At 42.5% G+C, this 24,782-nt stretch overlaps 1 protein-coding gene across 2 annotated transcripts in view; it reads right to left on the bottom strand.

Annotated features, from left to right (window-relative positions):
- The window catches only part of LOC129822899 (dihydropyrimidine dehydrogenase [NADP(+)]-like), a 213,809-nt gene that overhangs the window by 96,440 nt on the left and 92,587 nt on the right, over positions 1-24,782 (bottom strand). For both annotated transcript variants that reach the window (XM_055881411.1, XM_055881410.1), the window contains exons 13-14: positions 19,437-19,652; positions 2,575-2,739 (exon numbers count right to left, since the gene is read on the bottom strand). In XM_055881411.1, the coding sequence (XP_055737386.1) occupies positions 2,575-2,739; positions 19,437-19,652 (381 nt within the window). The remainder of the gene's footprint in view (positions 1-2,574; positions 2,740-19,436; positions 19,653-24,782) is intronic.

The raw sequence follows: 24,782 nt of genomic DNA, 5'->3' as shown, positions 1-24,782 counted from the left end.
CTCCTTGTACAGCTTCCTCTCTTCTTGCCATGATATTAACTGTTACACTATATTATTGTACTACGTATTAAAGTTGTTAAAGACAGTTAATGTTACTCGTTCCAACAGCAGGCCTTCTAAAAACAGAGTTAGGATCCAGGGGAGGACATTAAACAGAAAGGCTGAGCCCCCTCCAGCGACAAATATCTAGCAGATATAAATCTCCTTCTAGCCAGGTACAGCATGAAGGTTCCTCAATCCACACCAGACAGACACACACCAAGACGCAACTCCAGCCCTGCTGTGGTTTAATGAAGGTTTAAATAGACCTAGATTTAACTGTGCAAATAAAGTGAAAGCTCCCCTTGACTCCATGACATTTACCATGACCAATATGCAGGCCCTGCTTGACATATTAGTCATATTGGAGCTTTCTGTATACAGGAATATTCAACTTTCATAGGTGATGTTATGAGAGGGTGCGCCGACTCGGCTTAGCTAGTTTCTCCTCGTGTGGCTAGAGAAACTGTAACTACAGATGAAGCACACAAAATGGAGATGGTAAAACAGAGCAAAATGTACCATTATAGTTGTCCTTGATGTTGTTTGGTATCTCAACGGCTATGGCACTGGTGGTGTGTGTGTCTCTCTCTCAACAACACAGTAGCAAAGCACTGCACGGTCTAAACAAGTTACATCCACTGCAAACCATCTGATGCTGTGTGAATGTGTGTGTTTGAATATGCGCGTGCATGCATGTGTCCATGCCCATCTTTGTGTGTGTGAGAGGATCATCTTGTTATTATCAGCTCAACCACAGAGCCATGGAGCCCTGAGCTATACACTACAGAAATGACTTCTTCTTCCCCATTACCGCTAACAACACCATGGTATCCATGGAGATACCGGACATCACCTGGAAACTGTCACCTAGAGCCGAATCAGCCGATAGCCCACGGGAAAATGTGCGACAATTTTCGCTCCCTCCCCCTCTCCTTAACTCCACTCCATTAGCACCACTAGGGATAATGAGAACACATTTGGCACTTGGTGGACGGCACCTCAATCGGGGCTATTTGTCCAGACTGCTCTGACCTAAAAAGCTAGGTGCTATTGGGGTAATTGGAAGGGCAAATAGGCCAGTATTTCCTTTGGTGCACTGTTTGTCAGGTAAAAAAAAAGGTACTCTGTCTGTGTGCTTTACAGGTCATGGTACAGTTTGAGAGAGAGCTCAGTCTGGTCACGCATACACACAGGCATAGCACCCCCCGTGCTCCTTTGTGTTCCAATGAAACATATCCCAGAAGCGCTAATTTACAGGGAAACACGGAGCTCAGTGCTTTGTCCTGCTTCATTCTGGATCTGTGAAAGGACTAGGGAGGAGAAACACACTATGACGGATCTAAAAACCACAAGAGGCATTTCACACCGTCTTTTTTCATCCACCTAACAATAGCTGTTGAAGCGAATGCAGGGCATCAGTGACATTATTCCTCTCAGACTTTCATTAACAATGGTCAGGGGAACATCAATGAATCCTTTGATACTGTACATCTGGAGTTTCCAAAAGTTGGAGAACAATAAACTCTTAGAAATTAACAAATTACCCAGCAAACACTGAACGTACTCAGAACATTAGGCAACGTTCCCATTAGGTCCCTTTAAGGGTTTTTGCGAGAAGTTATCCCTCTGATGTTCTGTTAATTGGAACATTAACACATGACGTTAACCTCGGGACCATAAGAGGATGTTCAGTACAGGTCCCGGTTTGGTCACAGTATAATGTTATTATAAGGTATTTTATAAAAATGTTCCTATTTGGTCCTGATAGGAAGTTATATATGGGACATTCAATGACCACAAGGGGATGTTTCATTATGGTCAAGAGGACGTCACATGATGGTCCATTCCCTGGGGGACATTTGTGTAAATCACTGTAAGTTACCAGCACATCACTGAAGACCATGTCAGGATCTTTTAAGGACGTTTTCAGGACTGTCATTTTACTAGTCTTCAGGACATTGCGTGATGGTCCCAAGGAAACGTCCCTGCAAACAAAAATGGTTGCCTAAAGTGGTCAGGACGTTGTGTCATGGTCCCCCCTGGAGGTTTTGTCTAGTCCCCGGTTTGTTCTGGGGATGTCCCCAAGGATTTTTTCAGAATGTTTTCGTGATGTTGTGTCATGATCCCCTGGAGGACCATGAAACAAAGTTCTGAAATGGGGACATCCCCAGAACAAACTGGGAACTAAACAGAACCTCCAGGTTACAATGACACAATATCCCAAAAACATCCTAAAAATGTACACAGGACCATGACACAACGTCCTCATGACTTAAGCCAACCATTTCGTGACGTTCCGGGGACGTCCTAATAACCAATTTTTGTTTGCAGGGTAAAAGCATGTTGTCATTGTCATTGCAGTATCCAGCATAAACAAAGCAATACATTGCAACACTTTGAACAAATGGCACTCCCTTCTGCTGTTTCAATACAAGCTCATTAGACAGATATACTGTGGGAGTGTGTCCCAAATGCCATCCTAGTCCCTATAGTACACTTCTTTTGATCAAGGAACATAGGGCAGTAACTTACCTTGTTGGGGAAGTCAGCTTTGAGCTCGGTAACACTCTGGCACCAGTAGGCAGCAGTCTTCTCACTGATCAGCTCGATATTGAGGAAGGAGCTCTGTCCCGGACCGAACATGGGGCCTGAGGTCGTCCCACGCACGATACGGGGAGACACGTTGGTCACCAAGTCCTATACGGAACAAGAGAGCAACAAAACAATGTTATAGTAGTTATATAGAGTAAAACCATTAAGTGCACTTCAAAAGTGAACAAAAGCTAGTGAACAAAAGCTAGGGAACAATGTTATAAAGTAAACCCTTTTTTAGTGCACCTCCAAGTGACTAAAAGCTAGGGAACAAGAAAGCAAGACAATGATGTTACAGTGGTTGTAATGTTATACTAAACTCATTTTATTCAGTAGCACACGTGTACTCCTCAGATGAGACCTTTTCTATTTCTGCAGGCCATTTCATATTTGTCATTACCTACACGTACAGTTTCATAAATCTACAGCGGTAGGAGTAAATATCCGAGCAGTCCTAGCTTTTACTTCAGTTGTTCAATGGATCTCTTCCAAGGTGTTGGAAGTCCTGTAACCAGTCATATGTTCTAAATTCATTTTTCCCCGTGTAAAACACCATAAAAAAAGACAATTACAGTAATATTTTATACAAATACATGACACAAACTCAATTGTTTTTTTGTTTTCTTCATCCCAGGGGGCTTTGTAGTCTGAACTAACTTCATATTTAATCAGATACTGACCGGAGCAACTCTTTAGAAATACAGCCCAGATGATAAAGTGCAGTCAACACTGAAAGAAAAGCGTTTACATTACAAAATAAAGGAATTAATTCATCAGCTTGAAATGATTTAATAATATATCTCAGTAGGCAGCTCTGTCTCTCTGTCTTGTTCTGTCTCTCTCTCTCTCTCTCTCTGTCTGTGTTTTATGTAGCATAAGGTTGTCTTTTTTGCTGAATGAGCACTTTGAGATCCCCCTTACCCCTTCAGAAGTCTCTCTCTCTCTCTGATAGATTTACCCTCCACGCGACAGAAACATACATCAAACCTGGCAATGGTTCATGGACAAAAAATCTGCCAAACGGCCATAATGTCCAGCAGTAATTACATTCCTGTGAAGGGGAACAGAGGAAGAGAAAAGGAACAGCATTTTTGTGAAGTCGTCCCCTGGAAGTGTAATCAGAGTGCAGTACACATCACATCCAAGCCTGGGCCAGTCCAGGCCAGGGGAGGCAGCTGGCAGCTTACAACCAAGCTAATGCGTTGACCAACCTGCTGATGGCTTTGGCACATCTCAAAACACATACAAGTACTACAAATAGAAGGTCACTATGTGTAGAACAACAAACAATTGGCCTACAGTGTACAGTATTAGGGGAAAAGGTACAGTGCAGATCCTGTACAGTAGCTAGCTTGTTTGGTTTGCATTGTGTTGCAACTTGCACTGTATATTGAGCTCATATTTGGCCTTTTGAGGACATAACTTATGTTTATTACTGTGCAGAATAAACTGGGTAAAATTGTAATTAATAGCTTGACTAAATCTAAATAGAGATGATTTCATTTTTTTTTTACCATATCTAAAGTTGAATTTACATTATAATTAATATTACACATTATTTTCCTAATTAACTAATGCCTATTAGAAAGTAACCATTAACGAAGCTGAATTAATTTACATATATATTTAGGGAACAACCTTAATGCAAACAATTAAGATAATAGCACGGTAACTTAATTTCATAACATTTGGACATTTTTCAAACTACATAGACAAAAAACATTAATTAGCTGTAATTAGTACTAATTTGCATGTCTGAATAAGACGCAGCATGGCCACAAGCTGAGTTCCCTTTTTAACACTTTATCTGCCAAACGGTGCTGTCGGTTCAAGTGTTCCGCACTATAACGAATCACACTATAGCTGGTTCTATAGGATTTCACAGATTCTACATTCCCCACAAGCGTTAGCTCGGACAGTTGTTTGTAGAGTCAAACCTACTTAGGGATATAGGTAATCACAGGTTTGTCTATGTCTATCCAGGATTAATGTAATATTTGTCTTATAGAAGCTTGAAGAAGTTGTTCCTAATTTGTACAGAAACATTGAAAATAGTGTTTTTCCACGCCCCATTTTATCATAGAAGTGTGGTGGTACCCTCAGGTGACAAAGAAATAAGAAAAGGGGGAGGGGGGGGCGGACGAGTGTGGAGAATTGAGGCAGCCATCCCCAGGGCTTGGGGCGGATCTACAAGTTGCTATTTAATGAAGACTGTGACCAGGGAACATTACGCTGCTGGGCTTATTTATTATCAAGACAGGGCGGAACATGAGTTTTAATATTAAACTACTGGAAACCATGAAAATTGCCCAAAGGGAGAGCAACAGCATGCCACCGAGACACAGGTGCCACATACAGTGGCAAGAGATAAGGCTAGTCCCCTACTTCTCCTCCCTCCTCCTCCTCCTCCTCCTCCTCCACCGTTCTTTCTCTCTCTCTCCTCCAACTCTCTCTCTCCTCTTCCACCTTTCTCTCTCACACACACACTCTCTTTTCCCATCTCTCTCCGTGTTACATAACAAAATACATTTCATTTCAACAGAATTGTCCAGCTAGCTAGACCATGTAGAACATAGTAAGTCCAGTCCAGGTGTGACCGGAAGGCCTTTACTTGTTATTGAGTGCATGGATTAAAATGTCTGCTGAGCAGTCTGACTACTTCTTTAATTTCAAGGACTCCTTGCCTGGTTGGGAAACAGGGCTACCCTGCTGTCCCCTGACAAGAAGGATCGTGTCGAAATGGACAATGGTAGCGAGGCGAGCTGACTTCCCTTTCTCTCATGTGATTGGTTAACAGGTCTGTTTATGTTCCGGGGCCGACTTGGCTTTATCACGTCTACACAGGTCTCTAATCCCCCCAGTACAGCAAGCAGCCTTTTGAGAAAGGAACACATGCGAGAAATACTAATCAAATGCAGTGGACTGCACCGTCTGTGACACACACACACACACACGCACGTGCACACAGATGCACGCACGCACACAGAGACATACATACAGACACACACATACACACCAACAAAGCCCCTCTTGTGATTTTGAGCTATATTCTGTGATTATTAACACAAGCAGCTATACGGTCATTGCTTCAATGGCCTTATCATGGTAAATCCTTTCCACAGTTGGAATTCGAGAGAGAGACAGAGAAAAAGAGAGAGAGAAAGAACGAGAGAAGAGAAAGAACGAGAGAGAGAGAGAACATTTAATGTGTACAACATCTAAACACCTGCTTCACGACACATTTACAGTTTTTTATTGTATCATATTACGTTTTTAGCCGTGTATTTGTATGTGTTGAATATTTGAGAGAGAGATAAATAATTTGAACCACATTCATTGTGGTGATGGGGACTGTCATTACTGCTAAGAGAGGTTGGGGGTAATGGACATAATTGTTAAGTGAATACATTCTCTTTTAGGTTTTGTTCTTCTTTTTCTTAACGTCCTCTTTCTTTTTTCCTGTGATATTAAATGATTGTCTATTTTACAACATATGTTTTGATGCCCTGGGGAAGTAACACACTCTCTCTCTCTCGACAGGAGAGGTCAAGAGCAGTACATACAGACTTAAAGGAGATAATCCTCCACATTAGACCACAGACTAGAGCTAATACCAAGTCAAATATTTTACCATTCAGAGGCAGAGTGGCATGTCTGCCAGTAAAGATCGTCATCGGACTGAGGGTAAAATGCATGGGAACTTCTTAAGAGTGATATAGAACAGCAAGAACTAATACAATGTACTCAAAAAGAACAGCTAGTATTTACAGTACCAGTCAAAAGTTTGGACATACCTACTCATTCAAGGGTTTTTCATTATTTGTATATTCTACATTGTAGAATAATAGTGAAGACATCAACACTATGAAATAACACATACGGAATCATGCAGTAACCAAAAAATTGTTACACAAATCAAAATATATGTTATATTTGAGAATCTTCAAAGCAGCTACCCTTTGCCTTGATGACAGCTTTGAACACTCTTGGCATTGTCTCAACCAGCTTTACCTGGAATGCTTTTCCAACAGGAGTTCCCACATAATGCACTTGTTGGCTGCTTTTCCTTCACTCTGCGGTCCAACTCATCCCAAACCATCTCAATTGGGTTGAGGTCGGTTGAATGTGGAGGCCAGGTCATCTGATGCAGCACTCCATCACTCTCCTCCTTGGTCAAATAGCCCTTAAACAGCCTGGAGGTGTGTTGGGTCATTGTCCTGTTGAAAAACAAATGATGGTCCCACTAAGGGCAAACCAGATGGGATGGCGTATCACTGCAGAATGCTGTCGTAACTATGCTGGTTAAGTGTGCCTTGAATTCTAAATAAATCACAGGCAGTGTCATCAGCAGAGCACCCCCACACCATCAATTCTCCTCCTCCATGCTTCAAGGTGGGAACCACACATATGGAGACTACCCGTTCACCTACTCTGCTTCTCACAAACACACAGTGGTTGGACCAATAAACTCAAATTTGGACATATCAGACCAAAGGACATGTTTCCACCGGTCAAATGTCATTTGCTCGTTTTTCTTGGCCCAAGCAAGTCTCTTCATCATTTTGGTGTCCTTTTAGTAGTGTTTTTCTTGCAGCAATTCGACCATGAATGCCTGATTCATGCAGTCTCCTCTGAACAGTTGATGTTGAGATGTGTTTATTACTTGAACTCTGTGAAGCATTTATTTGGGATGCAATTTCTGAGGCTGGTAACTCATAGCACTTGATGGTTTTTGCGACTGCACTAGAAGAAGGCAAAGGGTGGCTACTCATCAAGGCAAAGGGTGGCTACTTTGAAGAATCTCGAATATAAAATATATGTTGATTTGTTTAACACTTTTTTGGTTACTACATGATTCCATGTGTTATTTCATAGCTTTGATATCTTCACTATGTTTCTACAATGTAGAAAATGGTGAAAATAAAGAAAAACCCTGGAATGAGTAGGTGTGTCCAAACTTTTGACTGGTACTGTAAGTATTTGATGTTGGAATTTTAAGTAAAACCTCTCTGTGCTAAAAAAAACAACATGCAGACGTTAAATGATGTCATTGCTATTGGAAAGAAAAAACTAGGTAACACTTTATTTGGATAGTCCATCTGTAGATGCTCTACAGAATATCAGAGACATTTCAATATCTACCAACCCTATGCCTAGTCTAACCCTAACCTCAACCCTAACCAAATCAAAATGTTTTGGAAACAACAGGTGTGGACTAACAGTGAAATGCTTACTTCCCAACAATGCAGAGAAAAAAGACAATAGAGAAATAATAGAAAAGTAAAACACGTAATAATAAAAGTTAGAACACACACACACAATGAGTAATGACAACTTGACTATGTACATGAGGTAATAGTACCAAGTCGATGTGCAGCGGTACGAGGTAATCGAGGTAGATACAGTGCATTCGGAAAGTATTCAGACCTCGTAACTTTTTCCACATTTTGATACGTTACAGCCTTATTCTAAAATTGATCAAATATTTTTTCTCATCAATCTACAAACAATATCCCATAATGACAAAGCGAAAACAGGTTAAGAATTTTTTTTTAATACTTTATTCACACCCTTTGCTATGAGACTGTTAATTGAGCTCAGGCGCATCCTGTTCCATTGATCATCCTTGAGATGTTTCTACAACTTGAATGGAGTCCACCTGTGGTATTCAATTGATTGAACATGATTTGGAAAGGCACACACCTGTCTATATAAAGGTCCCACAGTTGACAGTGCAAGTCAGAGCAAAAACCAGTCCATGAGGTCGGAGGAATTGTCTGTAGAGCTCCAAGACAGGATTGTGTCGAGGCACAGATCTGGGGAAGGGTACCAAAAAATGTCTGCAGCATTGAAGGTCCCCAAGAACACAGTGGTCTCCATCATTCTAAAAATGGAAGAAGTTTGGAACCACCAAGGCTCTTCCTAGAGCTGGCCGCCCAGCTAAACTGAGCAATTTGGAGAGAAAGGCCTTGGTCAGGGAGGGGACCAAGAACCTAACGGTCACTATGATAGAGGTCCCTCTGTGGAGATGGGAGAACCTTCCAGAAGGACAACCATGTCTGCAGTACTCCACCAAATCAAGCATTTATGGTAGAGTGGCCAAACCAAAGCCACTCCTCAGTAAAAGGCACATGACAGCCCACATGGAGTTTGCCAAAAGGGACCTAAAGGACTCAGACCATGAGAAACAAGATTCTCTGGTGTGATGAAACCAAGATTGAACTCTTTGGCCTGAATGCCAAGCATCACGTCTGGAGGAAACCTGGCACCGTTCCTATGGTGAAGCATGGTGGTGGCAGCATCATGCTGCGGGTATGTTTTCAGTGGCAGGTACTGCGAGACTAGTCAGGATCGTGGGAAAGATGAACGCAGCAAAGTACAGAGAGATCCTTGAGGAAAACCTGCTCCAGAGCGCTCAGGACCTCAGACTGGGGTGAATGTTCACTTTCCAACAGTACAACGACCCTAAACACACAGCCAAAACAATGCAGAAGTGGCTTCGGGACAAGTCTGTGAATGTCCTTGAGTATCCCAGCCAGAGCCCGGACTTGAACCCGATCTAACATCTCTAGAGACACCTGAAAAAAGCTGTGCAGCATAGCTACTCATTCACCCTGACAGAGCTTGAGAGGATGTGCTGAGAATAATGGGAGAAACTCCCCAAATACAAGTGTGTTTGTTGTGTCATACCCATGAAGACTCGAGGCTGTAATCGCTGCCAAAGTTGCTTCAACAAAGTACTGAGTAAAGGGTCTGAATACTTATGTAAATGTGAAACTTCAGTTTTTTATTTTTAATACATTTGCAAAAAAATCTAAAAACCTGTTTTTGCTTTGTCATTATGGGGTATTGTGTTTAGATTAATGAGGGGAAAAAACTATTTAATACATTTTAGAATAAGGCAGTAACATAACAAAACGTGGAAAAAGTCAAGGGGTCTGAATACTTTCCGAATGCACTGTATGTACATATAACTTGGAATAAAGCAACAGATACTAAACAGTAGCAGCAGAATATGTAAAAAAATAAATACAAATAATTAAATACTTAACCAAATAGCTACCTGGACTAACTATTTAGCAGTCTTATAGCTTGGAGATAGAAGCTGTTCGGGGTCCTGTTGGTTTCAGACTTGGTGCATCAGTACCGCTTGTCGTGCAAGTTGGGTGGCTGGAGTCTTTGACAATATTTAGGACCTTCCTCTGACACCGCCTTGTATAGAGGTCCTGGATGGCAGGAGCACAGGTGTTGTAGTACCCTCTTCATGATTGTGTTGGTGTGTTTGGACCATGATATATCCTTAGTGATGTGGACACCGAGGAACATGAAGCTCTCGACCCGATCCACTACAGCCCTCTCAATATGACTAGCGGCGTACTCGGCCCTCCGTTTCCTGTAGTCCACGATCAGCTCCAGTTACAGAGGGAGGTGTTCAGTCCCAGGATCCTTAGCTTAGTGATACGCTTGGATGGCACTATGGCGTTGAACACTGAGCTGTATACTGCGTCAGGGAGAGTTTGAAAATGTCAGTGAAGACACTTGCCAGCTGGTCAGCGCATGCTCTGAGTAATCTGTCTGGCCCTGCGGCCTTATGAATATTAACCTGTTCAAAGGTCTTACTCACATCGGATACAGAGAGTGTGATCCCACAGTCGTCTTGAACAGCTGGTGCATTCACGCATGGTTCAGTGTTGCTTGCATCAAAGTGAGCATAGAAGCTATTTAGCTCGCTAGGTAGGCTCGCGTCACTTGTGAAAACTCAAAGGGGATTGCCCTTTGTAATCCAAATTAGCTTGCAAGCCCTGCCACGTCCGACGAGCGTCAGAGCCAGTGTAGTATGATTCAATCTTAGTCCTGTATTGATACTTTGCCTGTTTGATGGTTTGTCCGAGGGCGTAGCTCAGTGCGGATGTGAATCTGTAAATCCATAGCTTCTAGTTGGGATATGTACGTACGGACATCGTCGATGCACTTAGTAATGAACCCAGTGACTGATATGGTAAACTCCTTAATGCCATTGGATGAGTCCTGGAACATATTCCAGTCTGTGCTAGCATAACAGTCATGTAGCTTAGCATCCGCATCATCAGACCACTTCCATATTGAGCGTGTCACTGGCACTTCCTTTTTGAGTTTTTGCTAGTAAGCAGGAATCAGGAGGATATAGTGGTCAGATTTGCCAAATGGAGGGCGAGGGAGAGTTTTGTATGAGTCTCTGTGTGTGGAGAAAAGGTGATCTAAAGTGTTTTCGCCTCTAGTTGCACAGGTGACATGCTGGTAAAAATTTGGTAAAACGTTTTACAGTTTTCCTGCATTAAAATCACAGGCCACTAGTAGCGCCACCTCCGGATGAGCATTTTCTTGTTTGCTTATGGCCCTATACAGCTCGATGATATGTGGTAAATAGACAGCTATGAAAAATATGGATTAAAGCACTCTTGGTAAATGGTATGGTCTAAAGTTATCATAAGGTATTCTAACTCAGGTGAGCAGAACCTCCAGACTTCCTTAATATTAAAGATTGTGCACCAGCTGTTGTTAACAAAGTGACACAGACCACCACCCCTTAAAGCTTACCCGACGCTGCCGTTCTCTCCTGCCGAAGATTAGCAAAACCAGCTAGAATATTATCCATGTCCTACATGGCCAAGTATCTGAGAAACATAGGATTACAGTTCTTCAGGTCCCATTGATAGGATAGTCTCGAAAGGAGCTCGTCCAGTTTGTTCTCCAGTGATTCTACATTTGCCAATAGAGCAGAGGGTAGAGGTGTTTTATTTACTCGCCGCTGTACAGTAGTTTCATCATGGTGCCTGCACGTCAGCCTCTGTAACGTCGTCTCTTTCTCTTCCGAGTGACTGGGATTAGGGCCTTGTCCGGGGTGAGTAGTATGTCCTGCGCCGCCAACTGATTGAAGTATAAATGTTCATCCAAATCGAGGTTAGTGATCGCTTTTCTGATGACCAGGAGCTCTTTTCAGTCATAGGAATTGATGGCGGAAACATTATGTAGTTAAGATCAGCTAATAAATTGCAAAATTGGTCAGGAGCCCGTAAAACGGTCGCTATATATTCCAGCGCCATTCTCAGACATTCCAGTGTTATTCTGAACCGAACCCTAACTGTAACCTTAGCAAGCGGTTGTTTATAAACAGATAGTATGTTGATAGTAAGACCACTTGTAGAGCATCTACAGATGGAATATCCAAACTTTCCAAATAAAGTGAGAAACTGAGATAAAACCAAAATGAAATGTGTTGTAAAAGTGTCACTCAAAATTCTCAACTCCACAATACAATGGAGTTGAGTGGCGATGAGTTTACTTATAACTACATCGAGTCGGTATCAGTCCATTCCTAAAAGCGCACCCATGTATGTCCTGTGTAAAGGCTTTCTTTTCCTTGGTTGCTGCAATCTGTCGTTTTTAATATAATAGCATTTTACGCAACCTGCGCCAAGGAAATCGTTGTTTGTTATCGGAGGAGCAGCCCCGTCAATGCATGGCAGATTGGAATATAATTTATTTTCCAGAACAATGGACTCCAACTCCCACTGGCAAATCTATAAGAATCAAGGACGAGCACAGTTACACAGTAAGTGTTAAACAATTGATATTTATAAAAGTATCGAATGGTAGTGCATGTTTGCAGTCATAAACGTCATACTCCATTGGAAAACAGTGCATTATGCGGCGCAATTTGACAGAGGTAACATAGAATGAAGTTTTTATAAAAAACTAGATTTCAACACCAAAATAAAATAACATCTTTACACAGGACAAACATAGGTTCAAGGTACGCATTAAAGAATGGACATTTTCACAAGTATCGATTGCTACCAACTCGATGTAGTCAGACGTACACTCTCCCAAAACTCATCGCCACTCAACTCCATTAAAATGTGATGTACATATTGTGGAGTTGATAATTCTCAGTTTGTAAAAGTGTAAACATGGCATTGGTCTTTTTGGATATAAAACATCTATAAGCATTATATGGATAGAGGCTCTTTGGGTATACTGTGTGCATTGCTATGCTAGCATGATGTTATGTAGCAGAACCAGAGCCTCTTGATTCCATTATTACCAAAACTGCATCCCAAATGACACCCTATTCCAATAGGGCTCTGGTCAGTGGTAGTACACTATAAGAAATAGGGTGCCATTTGGGAGTCCACACATGAATCATTATGAACAGTCATGAAGGCAAAATCAAAGGGCTGCCCGCTCACTTCTCCTTTCTCCCCCTCTGCAGCCAGCCACTGACCCATCAACAGGAAACGTCATAAACAAGGGAACGAGAGAGAGAAAAAAAAAGAAAATTAAAGAGAGGGAAATAAAAAAGGCCATGTAGCAGTTCTGAGGAGTTGTGATCATCATTCATCTTCATCCCCCAAGTGCAGATGGAACACTTGCTAAGCCATCATTTATTGCTGGTGTTTACTGTGCCTACTGTGTCGGACACACACACACACACACACACACACACACACACACACACACACACACACACACACACACACACACACACACACACACACACACACACACACACACACACACACACACACACACACACACACACACACTCTGGAGGTGGGGGAAAGGGCTTTGTCAGCAAGTGGGCCTACGCTATTCTCCAACACGAGATGGGCCACGATAGCAAACACACACACAAACACACACACAAACACACACACAAATACTGGAGGTGGGGGGAAAGGGGCTTGTCAGCAAGTGGGCATACACTATTCTCCTACACGAGATGGGCCTTGGTAGAAAAGCATTCAGTGTGTGTGCTGTGTGTGTATTCACGGTACGTACATTTATACTTGTTGATGCCAGTTCAGATTCCTGACAGAGATAGCCTCCTCCGCAGTAATTATCTCCTATCTCTAACCTGTCAATTATAAAACTCAGAAACCTTGAATCCATTACAACATCTAGCTAACAAATATACACCCTAGGAACTTTGATAAAGTGTATAATCTCTCTGTCTCACAATCATCATTCTCTCCCTAGCAGCTACAGTAAGTCTTTCATTCCAACGACCCTGATGCATTGGCAAAAACACATTCCAAGATACAGCAAGACCTTGACTTTCCCTTTGTGAGGATGGTGCAAACTGAAGAAATAAGAATATAACAGAGCAGTACAGGGAGTCAGCGTACTCTGTAACCTGTTAAAGTATCAAAATGTATATTAGTGCTTTAACTGGACTGGACACAGTTTTTACACCCGCTAGCAGCATCATACTGATGCTACTGTGTAGGTGACAGAATGGCCCTGTCAGGGACTAAATAAATGAATGTCAAAGCCAAAGGATATTAGTCGGCTGTGATAAATGAAGAAGGATATTGTCTGTCAGTTTGGTCATTAGTCTCTTTCACCATTCACTCCTTCTCTGCTATCTCCCTCCTCCCCTATAGTCCCGCAAAGGCTAATACACACAGACATCGCTACTGCTACATATCTCACACTAATAACAACCATAGGTAATATCTATCTAACCATTAACTATGATAACGCAGTCACAGTAGTAATGAGCTTTCAAGGTCCGAATCAAAAAGCAACTCTGTACATTGCGTTTGCCACAGACATTGACATTGAAGGAGTGACTTACGTAGAAAGTTTCACATGTATTGTTCAGCAGAAAATCCCCCCATTCTCTCTAACTCGATAGAGACCTGCTACACACTGACTTCCAACTTTCCTGTTGTTCCAGGGAAGACGAACTCCACACACACCAAATCCGCTATCTTCCATGTGTCATTATATCTTCTAACATGTGTCCTCCCTCATCAGTAATGATTACTTCATGCTAGTGCACAAGTAGTTTCACATTAAAATGAAAACAAGTTAAATCAAACGTAGGTGATTTTGACAAGAATCGGTGGTAGAGAAACATGGCTGTCAAAGCAGTCGTGAGATCTGAGAGGTGTTGACTAATTGCTTGATAATTACACAGTGAATCGTCTAATTAAGCCGACGGTTAATTAGGGTAAGCTTGCGCAGCTTGCAAGTCTTTTTTGGTTAGGTGTAGGTGTGGATTTGTGTGTAAATGTGTGTGTGTGCGTGCACGTGTGTGTCAGCAAATGAGATAAAGAGGGATCGTGAGACTGCTAAAGAGTGAGAGATCGAGAGAGAGTGAGCGAGAGAGACAAAGGGTTGAAGTTCATGAAGAACTCCTCCAGACATATACAGTAACCATCTAACCAGCCACAGCCTGTAGCCAATGCAACACCATACAGCTGAACCACTTGTGAAGCTTAAATGTGAATAATAATAATATTAAGAGCTCGAGACATTACCTCCCCAACCTCCCTCCCGCTCTGCAGTGGAGCGCCATTATCCTTTGTTTGCCTTAGGACAGGCCCTGTTTATTCTACTACCGATCTGAAAATCTATGATGTGGAATAGAAAGCAGCAAAAAAAGACCTGGCATCGGAACGCACTATGCAGTCACACTCCAGCAGTTTGTATTCATTTAACAAGCAAATTAGAGAGGAAGTGGAGTTTGTATAGTGTCTGTATGAGTGTAGAGGAAGAGGAAAATACAGATGACTACAGCCTCATTAGCTACAGTTAGTTACATGTTTACCGGTTATAATATCTAATTTAATTGGGAGATCAAAGGAGTGGTGACTACCTCTTGCATGGCTCAGAAGGCAGAGAAACTACACTATATTTACAAAAGTATGTGGACGCCCCTTAAAATGAGTGGATTCGGCTATTTCAGCCAAACCCATTGCTGACAGGTGTATAAAATCGACCAAATAGCCATGTAATCTCCATAGACAAACATTTGTAGTAGAATGGCCTTGTCGAAGAGCTCATTGACTTTCAACACAGCACCATCATAGGATGCCACCTTTCCAACAAGTCAGTTCATCAAATTTCTGCCCTGCTAGAGCTGCCCCGGTCAACAGTAAGTGCCGTTATTGTGAAGAGGAAAAGTCTAGGAGCAACAATGGGTCAGCCGTAGACCACACAAGCTCACAGAATGGGACCGCCAAGTGCTGAGCACATTGCGCGTGAAAATCATCTGTTCTTGTTTGAAACACTCACTACCGAGCTCCAAACTGCCAAACATCAGCACAAGAACTGTTCATTGGGAGTTTCATGAAATGGGTTTCCATGGCCGAGCAGCCGCAGACAAGCCTAAGAGCACCATGCGCAATGTCAAGTGTTGGCTGGAGTGTAAAGCTAGCCGCTGTTGCACTCTGGAGCAATGGAAATGCGTTCTCTGGAGTGATGAATCACGCTTTACCAACTGGCAGTCCGACGGACGAATCTGGGTTTGGATGAACACCAGGAGAACGCTATCTGCCCTGATGCAGTGCCAACTGTAAAGTTGGTGGAAGAGGAATAATGGTTCAGGCTAGGCCCCTTAGTTCCAGTGAAGGGAAATCTTAACGCAAAAGCATAGAAAGACATTCTAGATAATTCTGTGCTTCCAATTTTGTGGAAACAGTTTGGGAAAGGCCCTTTCCTGATTCAGCATGACAATGCCCCCGTGCACAAAGGGAGGTCCATACAGAAATGGTTTGTCGAGGTCCTTGTGGAGGAACTTGACTGGCCTGCACAGAGCTCTGACCTCAACCTCATCAAACACCTGTGGGATGAATTGGAATGGCAAATGTGAGCCAGGCCTAATCGCCCAACATCAGTGCCCGACCTCATTAATGCTCATGGCTTAACGGAAGCAAGTCCCTGCAGCAATGTTCCAATATCTAGTGGAAAGCCTTCCCATAAGAGTGGAGGCTGTTATAGCAGCAAAGTGGGGACCAACTCCATATTAATGCCCATGATTTTAAAATGAGATATTTGACGACCAGGTGTCCACATACTATTGGTCATGTAGTGTATGTGCCAGAGATCAGCCTCGTCTCCTAATCTCATCAATCTCATCCTTCCTCCCGATGCCTAGCTACATCTTCCTGTGAGTTTATCTGAGTTGGTGTGATACCATTGCATCAGCACATCATTTTGTTTGTATTGGAAAACTTGGAAATGTATTTTCTTTTGTTTGGTAAAAACGTTTTGATTAAGCTGAGACTTTACATGAAATATAGAAAACTAGAGCTGGTTTTGAAATGAAAGCATGTTACGGTGCCTTTAAGGACCTTCTTGATTCTAAGTAACCAGAGTAATCCTGATATACAGTATATTCCAAGAAAACATACATCAATTATTGTAGTTTTATTGGCCTTCAAAGAATGCATCATGCACTTTTCCTACAACTGATGGTTCAAACAGTCTGAATCGTGCAGTAAAGCTTATTATATGAGTCAAAAGCCAGTCCAGTTCCTACAGGATGAATAACATGCTAATTACCATGACGCACGCACGGCTCCATGCTATTTACTAGTGGTTAAAACCGTCAGAGAATCTGTGTGGCATCGGCAGAACATGACCTCCTCACCTCTTACTCTTAATAAAGATGCTGGAGCAGTTGATTAAACTGTGTTGTTAATAAGTAGAGTTAGATTCACAGAGTGCATGAAGCAGAGGCCTGTGGAACAGTGTGTGTGTGTGTGTGTGTGTGTGTGTGTGTGTGTGTGTGTGTGTGTGTGTGTGTGTGTGTGTGTGTGTGTGTCTGCGTGCGTCAATGTCGGGCCATAACATGTGTGTTAACAATGTTAGGGTTACCATGGAGATGTAGTTACTGTTCGCCACCTCATCAAGGACACGTTTGTGAAATGTTGTAAATGTGGAGTGGGGAGGTCTGCTATTATCTCTCCCTTTAATTGCTTTTGAAGTAAATGCAAAGCATTATTCCATAGTTGTTGAGAGGAAGTTGCTTACGTTTGTTGGATGCACTAGATAAGTTCTATGAAACGTTTTTTTTAAGTACACAAAACCTGCAAATTCTCTTTGAAACATCAACACTATCTTCTTTACCTGTGACTCTGTACTTTGGCACAAAAGTTAAACTTGAACGCGGGAGCTTCTAGGGCCAGGCAGAAACTGTACCCATCAGGGCTCAGCCAATTACAGGTGTGATTTCTACCACCCTGAGACAGTCAAATGATTAACTGAGACAGTATGGTCCCTAGCTATTACAGGTAAACTATCCTGCTGTAACGACCTCTGCAATGTGTGTGTGTATGCACGCGCATATATACGTAAATGTGTGTGTGTGTGTGTGTGTGTGTGTATTACTGACATCCATCTAGAGATGTGGTAATTAGCCTCTGAAACATAGCACCATGTATCACTCACTGGGATTTAACAGCTGGGTAATTGGTACAACGTAAGGAAAAATGTACTCGTCACTCCTGAGGAGGGAAACGGGGCTCTAGATCAGAGGCTTGGGGGGACAGAGACAGTGGCCCACTGGCCCCCGTGCTCCCCCTGTTTCAGACAGCGCTCTCACAGTTCACAGAGAGGAAGAGGAGGCCAAAATGTTGGCCTCGTGGCATTTTTTTTAATATGCAACACAGTTAATGAATTCAGATTAACGGTAGACCCCCCTAGCTTTGTTCTATTCTCTCACTTCTCTTCCTTATGCTGGGCCTTATAATAGCTGGTTAATTCACATCACATTCTTTTCCTTTTTAAACAAGCCCTAGAAACAGCCAGGACGACGATCCTCATATTCACCCAGCAATCCACTGTGCATCTCAAAGCACTATCAATGGCAACACATTGTAATGTTATGATAGGAGCAGCCAGCAGTGAACAGCACTAGCGAGCAAAGAAACAGGATATTAAAAAAATAGGTAATCTGTGTTTAAGTTGAAACGATACTGAAGGAGAGCCGCCTGTTTCATTCATATTGACATTAAGAACTTCTTTATCGCTCTCCCTAAAGAAAGCTCCCCGAACAATTTAAACCAGCAAAGCACACAATAAGGAATAATATGATTTCTGTTTACTGAGATATCAGCTGGTATTTTGGCGCTACACTGACAGCCAATAGCTGCAACAGTATATTAGACCCCAATCTGGCATCTACAAATGTCAAGAGAATGTGAAAGAGGGAGGATGTGGTGAAGGGGATGGGTGGGGGGGGTGTCACACATATGTGTAAAATTCTTTTAAAAAACCAACAGAGTTTACATAAACATATTCTGAGGCTGAATCATTATCATATGTGCAGCTGTCAATCTTGACGCTTCAGCTGAGAGCAAAGCGAATAGAAAAATAGTATAATACAACAACCCTATACACAGGTTGACCATGATTTCTCTCTCAACTCCCTTGGTAAGTCCAGGCATGGTACATTAAGCTTATTCAAAAGACAGCAGAGGTGAAATTCTAGTAGCAACAGTAGCAAGCCCATATATCCAGGCTCCTTCTCTCACTTTCTGCTCTCTAAATCTTTCTCTCTCTCTACTCTCTCTTAAAAGAAACAGAACGTTTACCTTTTCAAAAGGACAAAGGGACAGTCCATAAAACAAGTGATGGAGGCAGTGATATGTTTTCATCAAAACAGGGACAGCCACGCTCGCCTCATGCTTTCTCTACATCAGGTATCATTTACAAACTCAGCGAGGCAATGTGGGCTTCCAGTCAAATTAGCTGCGTGGCTGATGTCGTCGGTAGGGCAAGATATACAGAATGTCAGTGAAATTACATGAATCAGCTATATTGAAAATAAATGGCAAGTGAAAGCATCATCTGGGGAAGTTTGTGATTTGTTTTACATGTTCTTTTTCTACTTTCTTTTCTTCACTTGAATTGAATATCTATATATAGCTCCAGTAATCAAATGGTACCAGCTCCAGAACAAAGATGCAGCATATCCCTGGCCCAATAGACACCTACACACTAATATAAAGCTGAGTAGACGTGAGTACCTTGTCCAGAGAGAAGGTCTTGGTGAGAGCGAAGCCCCATCCTTCCACGAAGGCCCTGCGGATCATGGCTGTGCTGGTGGTGGGGGGAGCAGAGGCCAGGCCAAAGGGGTTGGGGAACTTGATCCCACACATCTCCACACCGATGTCCACAGAGTCGATGGCACAGTGGAAGAGAGGGAGCTGGGGGACACTGGACACCGTCTGGCCGTGGAGAGACTGGAAGGACAAAACATCCAGTTACATTACCATGAGATAACGACAGGGTTGAAAGTTCCAGGAACAGAATTTAACAGCATTTTGCAATCCTAGTAACAGATCGACAGATCGTAAAGATGACGCCGAAGAACATGGCTGACGTTTTACATTCTCCCAACCAATTGTGCAATTTTTTTGGGAGGCGTTTTCTGTAACTTACTTTTTAACTTATTGTGTTCATAAATGGTGCTGCTACCGTCTCTTATGCCAGAAAATAACTACTGGACATCAGAACAGCGATTACTCTCCACGGACTGGAAGAAACGTTTTCCTTTAACGAGTCTGATGAGAAGGATATCCTGCTTTCACTGGAACAGGCCCAGATCCACGCCTTTTGTGTTTAGAAAAGACGCCGGAAAAGGGGACGCAGAGCGGGGATCCTTCTGAGAAGCCGGAGGCGAGGGAGTAAACTCCCAATGCCTTCCATTCTCTTTACTGATGTGCAATCGTTAGAAAATAAAATCGATGACCTACTAATAAGATTATCCTACCAACGGGACATTAAAAACTGTAACATCTTATGTTTCACCGAGACGTGGCTGAACGAAGATACGGACAATATGGAGCTAGCGGGATTTTCCATGCACCAGCAGAACAGAGATGCTACCTCTGGTAAGAAGAGGTGGGGGTGTGTGTCTACATTGGTAGGCCTGATCACCATTAATGAGACGGGCTATAGGGAGGAGGTCAGAGAACTGGCAGTATGGTGCCAGGACAACAACCTCTCCCTCAATGTGAGCAAGACAAAGGAGCTGATCGTGGATTACAGGAAAAGGCGGGCTGAACAGGCCATTAACATCGACGGGGCTGTAGTGGAGCGGGTCGAGAGTTAAGCTCCTTTGTGTACACATCACCAACAAACTACCATGGTCCAAACTAGAGGTTGACCGATTATGATTTTAGAACGCTGATACCGATTACTGGAGGCCCAAAAAAAGCCAATACCGATTAATCGGCCGATTTATATATGTATATATATTTGTAATAATGACAATTACAACAATACTGAATTAACACTTTTATTTTAACTTAATATAATACATAAATAAAAATCAATTTAGTCTCAAATAAATAATGAAACATGTTCAATCTGGTTTAAATAATGCAAAAACACAGTGCTGGAGAAGAAAGTAAAAGTGCAATATGTGCCTTGTAAAAAAGCTAACGTTTAAGTTCCTTGCTCAGAACATGAGAACATGTGAAAGCTGGTGGTTCCTTTTAACATGAGCCTTCAATATTCCCAGTTAAGAAGTTTTAGGTTGTAGTTATTATAGGAATTATAGGACTATTTCTCTCTATACTATTTGTATTTCATATACCTTTGACTATTGGATGTTCTTATAACGGGTGGCGTCCATAAGTCTAAATATTGCTGTTATATTGCACAACCTTCAATGTTATGTCATAATTATGTAAAATTATGGACAATTAATTACGGTCTTTGTTAGGAAGAAATGGTCTTCACACAGTTCGCAACGAGCCAGGCGGCCCAAACTGCTGCATATACCCTGACTCTGCTTGCACAGAACGCAAGAGAAGTGACACAATTTCCCTAGTTAATATTGCCTGCTAACATTAATTTATTTTAACTAAAAATGCAGGTTTAAAAAAATATACTTGTGTATTGATTTTAAGAAAGGCATTGATGTTTATGATTAGGTACATTGGTGCAATGCCAGTGCTTTTTCGCGAATGTGCTTGTTAAATCGCCACCCGTTTGTCGAAGCAGGCTGTGATTCAATGATAAATTAACAGGCACCGCATTGATCATTTGCAATGCAGGACAAGCTAGTTAAACTAGTAATATCATCAACCATCTGTAGTTAACTTCTGATTATGTTAAGATTGATTGTTTTTTATAAGATAAGTTTAATTCTAGCTAGCAACTTACCTTGGCTCCTTGCTGCACTCGCATAACAGGTGGTCAGCCGGCAAAGCAGTCTCCTCGTGGAGGGCAATGTAATCAGCATTCAAAAATGCAAATGACCGATTGTTATGAAAACTTGAAACCGTCCCTATCGGCCACGCCGATTAATCGGTCGACCTATAGTTCAAACATACCAAGACAGCCGTGTAAAGGGCAAGACAAAACCTTTTCCCCCTCAGGAGACTAAAAAGATTTGACATAGTGGGGCAAAAAAGTATTTAGTCAGCCACCAATTGTGCAAGTTCTCCCACTTAAAAAGATGAGAGAGGCCTGTAATTTTCATCATAGGTACACTTCAACTATGACAGACAAAATGAGAAAAAAAATCCAGAAAATCACATTGTAGGATTTTTTATGAATTTATTTGCAAATTATGGTGGAAAATAAGTATTTGGTGAATAACAAAAGTTTATCTCAATACTTTGTTATATACCCTTTGCTGGCAATGACAGAGGTCAAACGTTTTCTGTAAGTCTTCACAAGGTTTTCACACACTGTTGCTGGTATTTTGGCCCATTCCTCCATGCAGATCTCCTCTAGCGCAGTGATGTTTTGGGGCTGTTGCTGAGCAACACAGACTTTCAACTCCCTCCAAAGATGTTCTATGGGGTTGAGATCTGGAGACTGGCTAGGCCACTACAGGACCTTGAAATGCTTCTTACGAAGCCACTCCTTCGTTGCCCGGGCGGTGTGTTTGGGATCATTGTCATGCTGAAAGACCCAGCCACGTTTCATCTTCAATGCCCTTGCTGATGGAAGGAGGTTTTCACTCAAAATCTCACGATACATGGCCCCATTCATTCTTTCCTTTACACGGATCAGTCGTCCTGGTCCCTTTGCAGAAAAACAGCCCCAAAGCATGATGTTTCCACCCCCATGCTTCACAGTAGGTATGGTGTTCTTTGGATGCAACTCAGCATTCTTTGTCCTCCAAACACGACGAGTTGAGTTTTTACCAAAAAGTTCTATTTTGGTTTCATCTGACCATATGACATTCTCCCAATCTTCTTCTGGATCATCCAAATGCTCTCTAGCAAACTTCAGACGGGCCTGGACATGTGCTGGCTTAAGCAGGGGGACACGTCTGGCACGGCAGGATTTGAGTCCCTGGCGGCGTAGTGTGTTACTGATGGTATGCTTTGTTACTTTGGTCCCAGCTCTTTGCAGGTCATTCACTAGGTCCCCCCGTGTGGTTCTGGGATTTTTGCTCACCGTTCTTGTGATCATTTTGACCCCACGGGGTGAGATCTTGCGTGGAGCCCCAGATTGAGGGAGATTATCAGTGGTCTTGTATGTCTTCCATTTCCTAATAATTGCTCCCACAGTTGATTTCTTCAAACCAAGCTGCTTACCTATTGCAGATGCAGTCTTCCCAGCCTGGTGCAGGTCTACAATTTTGTTACTGGTGTCCTTTGACAGCTCTTTGGTCTTGGCCATAGTGGAGTTTGGAGTGTGACTGTTTGAGGTTGTGGACAGGTGTCTTTTATACTGATAACATGTTCAAACAGGTGCCATTAATACAGGTAACGAGTGGAGGACAGAGGAACCTCTTAAAGAAGAAGTTACAGGTCTGTGAGAGCCAGAAATCTTGCTTGTTTGTAGGTGACCAAATACTTATTTTCCACCATAATTTCCGTAACGGAGCGCAAAGTCTAGGACCAAAAGGCTCCTCAACAGCTTCTACTCCCAAGCCATTAGACTGCTGAATATTTTAGAAAAATCGCCACCGGACAATTTACATTGACCCCCCCCCCCATTTGTACACTGCTGCTACTTGCTGTTTGTTTGTTACCTATGCATAGTCACTTCGCCCACACCTATATGTACAGATTACCTCAACTAGCTTGTACCCCTGCACACTGACTCGGTACCGGTGCCCCCTGTATATAGCCTCGTTATTGTGTTACTTTTTATTATGACTTTTTATTTTAGCCTACTTGGTAAATAGTTTCTTCTTCTTCAACTGCACTGTTGGTTAAGGGCTTGTAAGTAAGCATTTCACGGTAAAGTCTACACTTGTTGTATTCGGCGTATGTGGCAAATAAAGTTTGATTTGACAGAGCTGTGAGATAACGAAAATAACCACTGGTATGATGACAAAAGTCAACATACAGCAGTCATATACCCAGCAGCCTCCACATCCTCCCTAGGCACACAATGTCCCAAATGGTACCCTATAAAGTAGGGCACTATATAGGGAATAGGGTGCCATTTGGGATGCATCCCTAAAGTCAAACATACAACAGTCATCCATCCAGCAGTGTCTTCCTCTCCTCCTCCTAATTAGCCCAACGTTTATCACAGTCTCTGATGGCTTTTGTAATGATGTCACCGCCGCATAATGAATGAGGAGGTGTCACGCTGTGTGTGTATGTATGTATTTGTGTGTGTGTGTGTGTGTGTGTGTCATGCTGCGGCAAGGCGGCTGTTACATGACAGCCGGTGTTCCCCTTCGAGGGGTTTGGCATGTGGAGGAATACACGCCAAACACACGCCAAGCAACACGGGGGAAAACAGCAGCGGGGAACATGTAAATACAAAAGATGGTGATTATTAGAAATACTGGGGGGTTCCAGAGTTCCAACCAACAACAGCTTTAGCTGTCAAGATGTTGACATGTCCTAGATCGTCGTCTTCCCCACAACATGTCTCCTTATCTGAATCCCAAATGGCACCATATTCCCTATATCAGGGCTCTCCAACCCTGTACCTGGAGAGCTACCGTCCTATAGGTTCTCACACCAACCCTAATCTAGCACACCTGATTCTAATAATTAGCTGCTTGATAAGCTAAATCAGGTTAGTTACAACTGGGGTTGAAGTGAAAACCTACAGAAGGGTAGCTCTCCAGGAACAGGGTTGGAGTGCCCTGCCCTATATAGTCCCTGGTTAAAAGTAGTGGACTACATAGGGAAGAGTGCTATTTGGGACGAGCCCATTTCTACTTTGAAACTGGTTTCTCTCATATGGTGGTGAACAAATATACCCTTGACCTCATACATAAGTATAAGTATATAGTATACCTCTCACCCAGGTGTCCCACGCAGCACTAAGTTTCCAGAATTCCTTGCATACCTAAGGTCTAAATTCAACCATGCACATATGATAGCAAAAATACACTGAAAACAGCCTAAATGCACTGATCGAAAGGGAGACCTATGACA

This window comes from Salvelinus fontinalis, chromosome 25, assembly GCF_029448725.1.
Source record: "Salvelinus fontinalis isolate EN_2023a chromosome 25, ASM2944872v1, whole genome shotgun sequence".
NCBI lineage: Eukaryota > Metazoa > Chordata > Actinopteri > Salmoniformes > Salmonidae > Salvelinus > Salvelinus fontinalis.
This window is presented reverse-complemented; position numbering and strand designations above follow the sequence as displayed.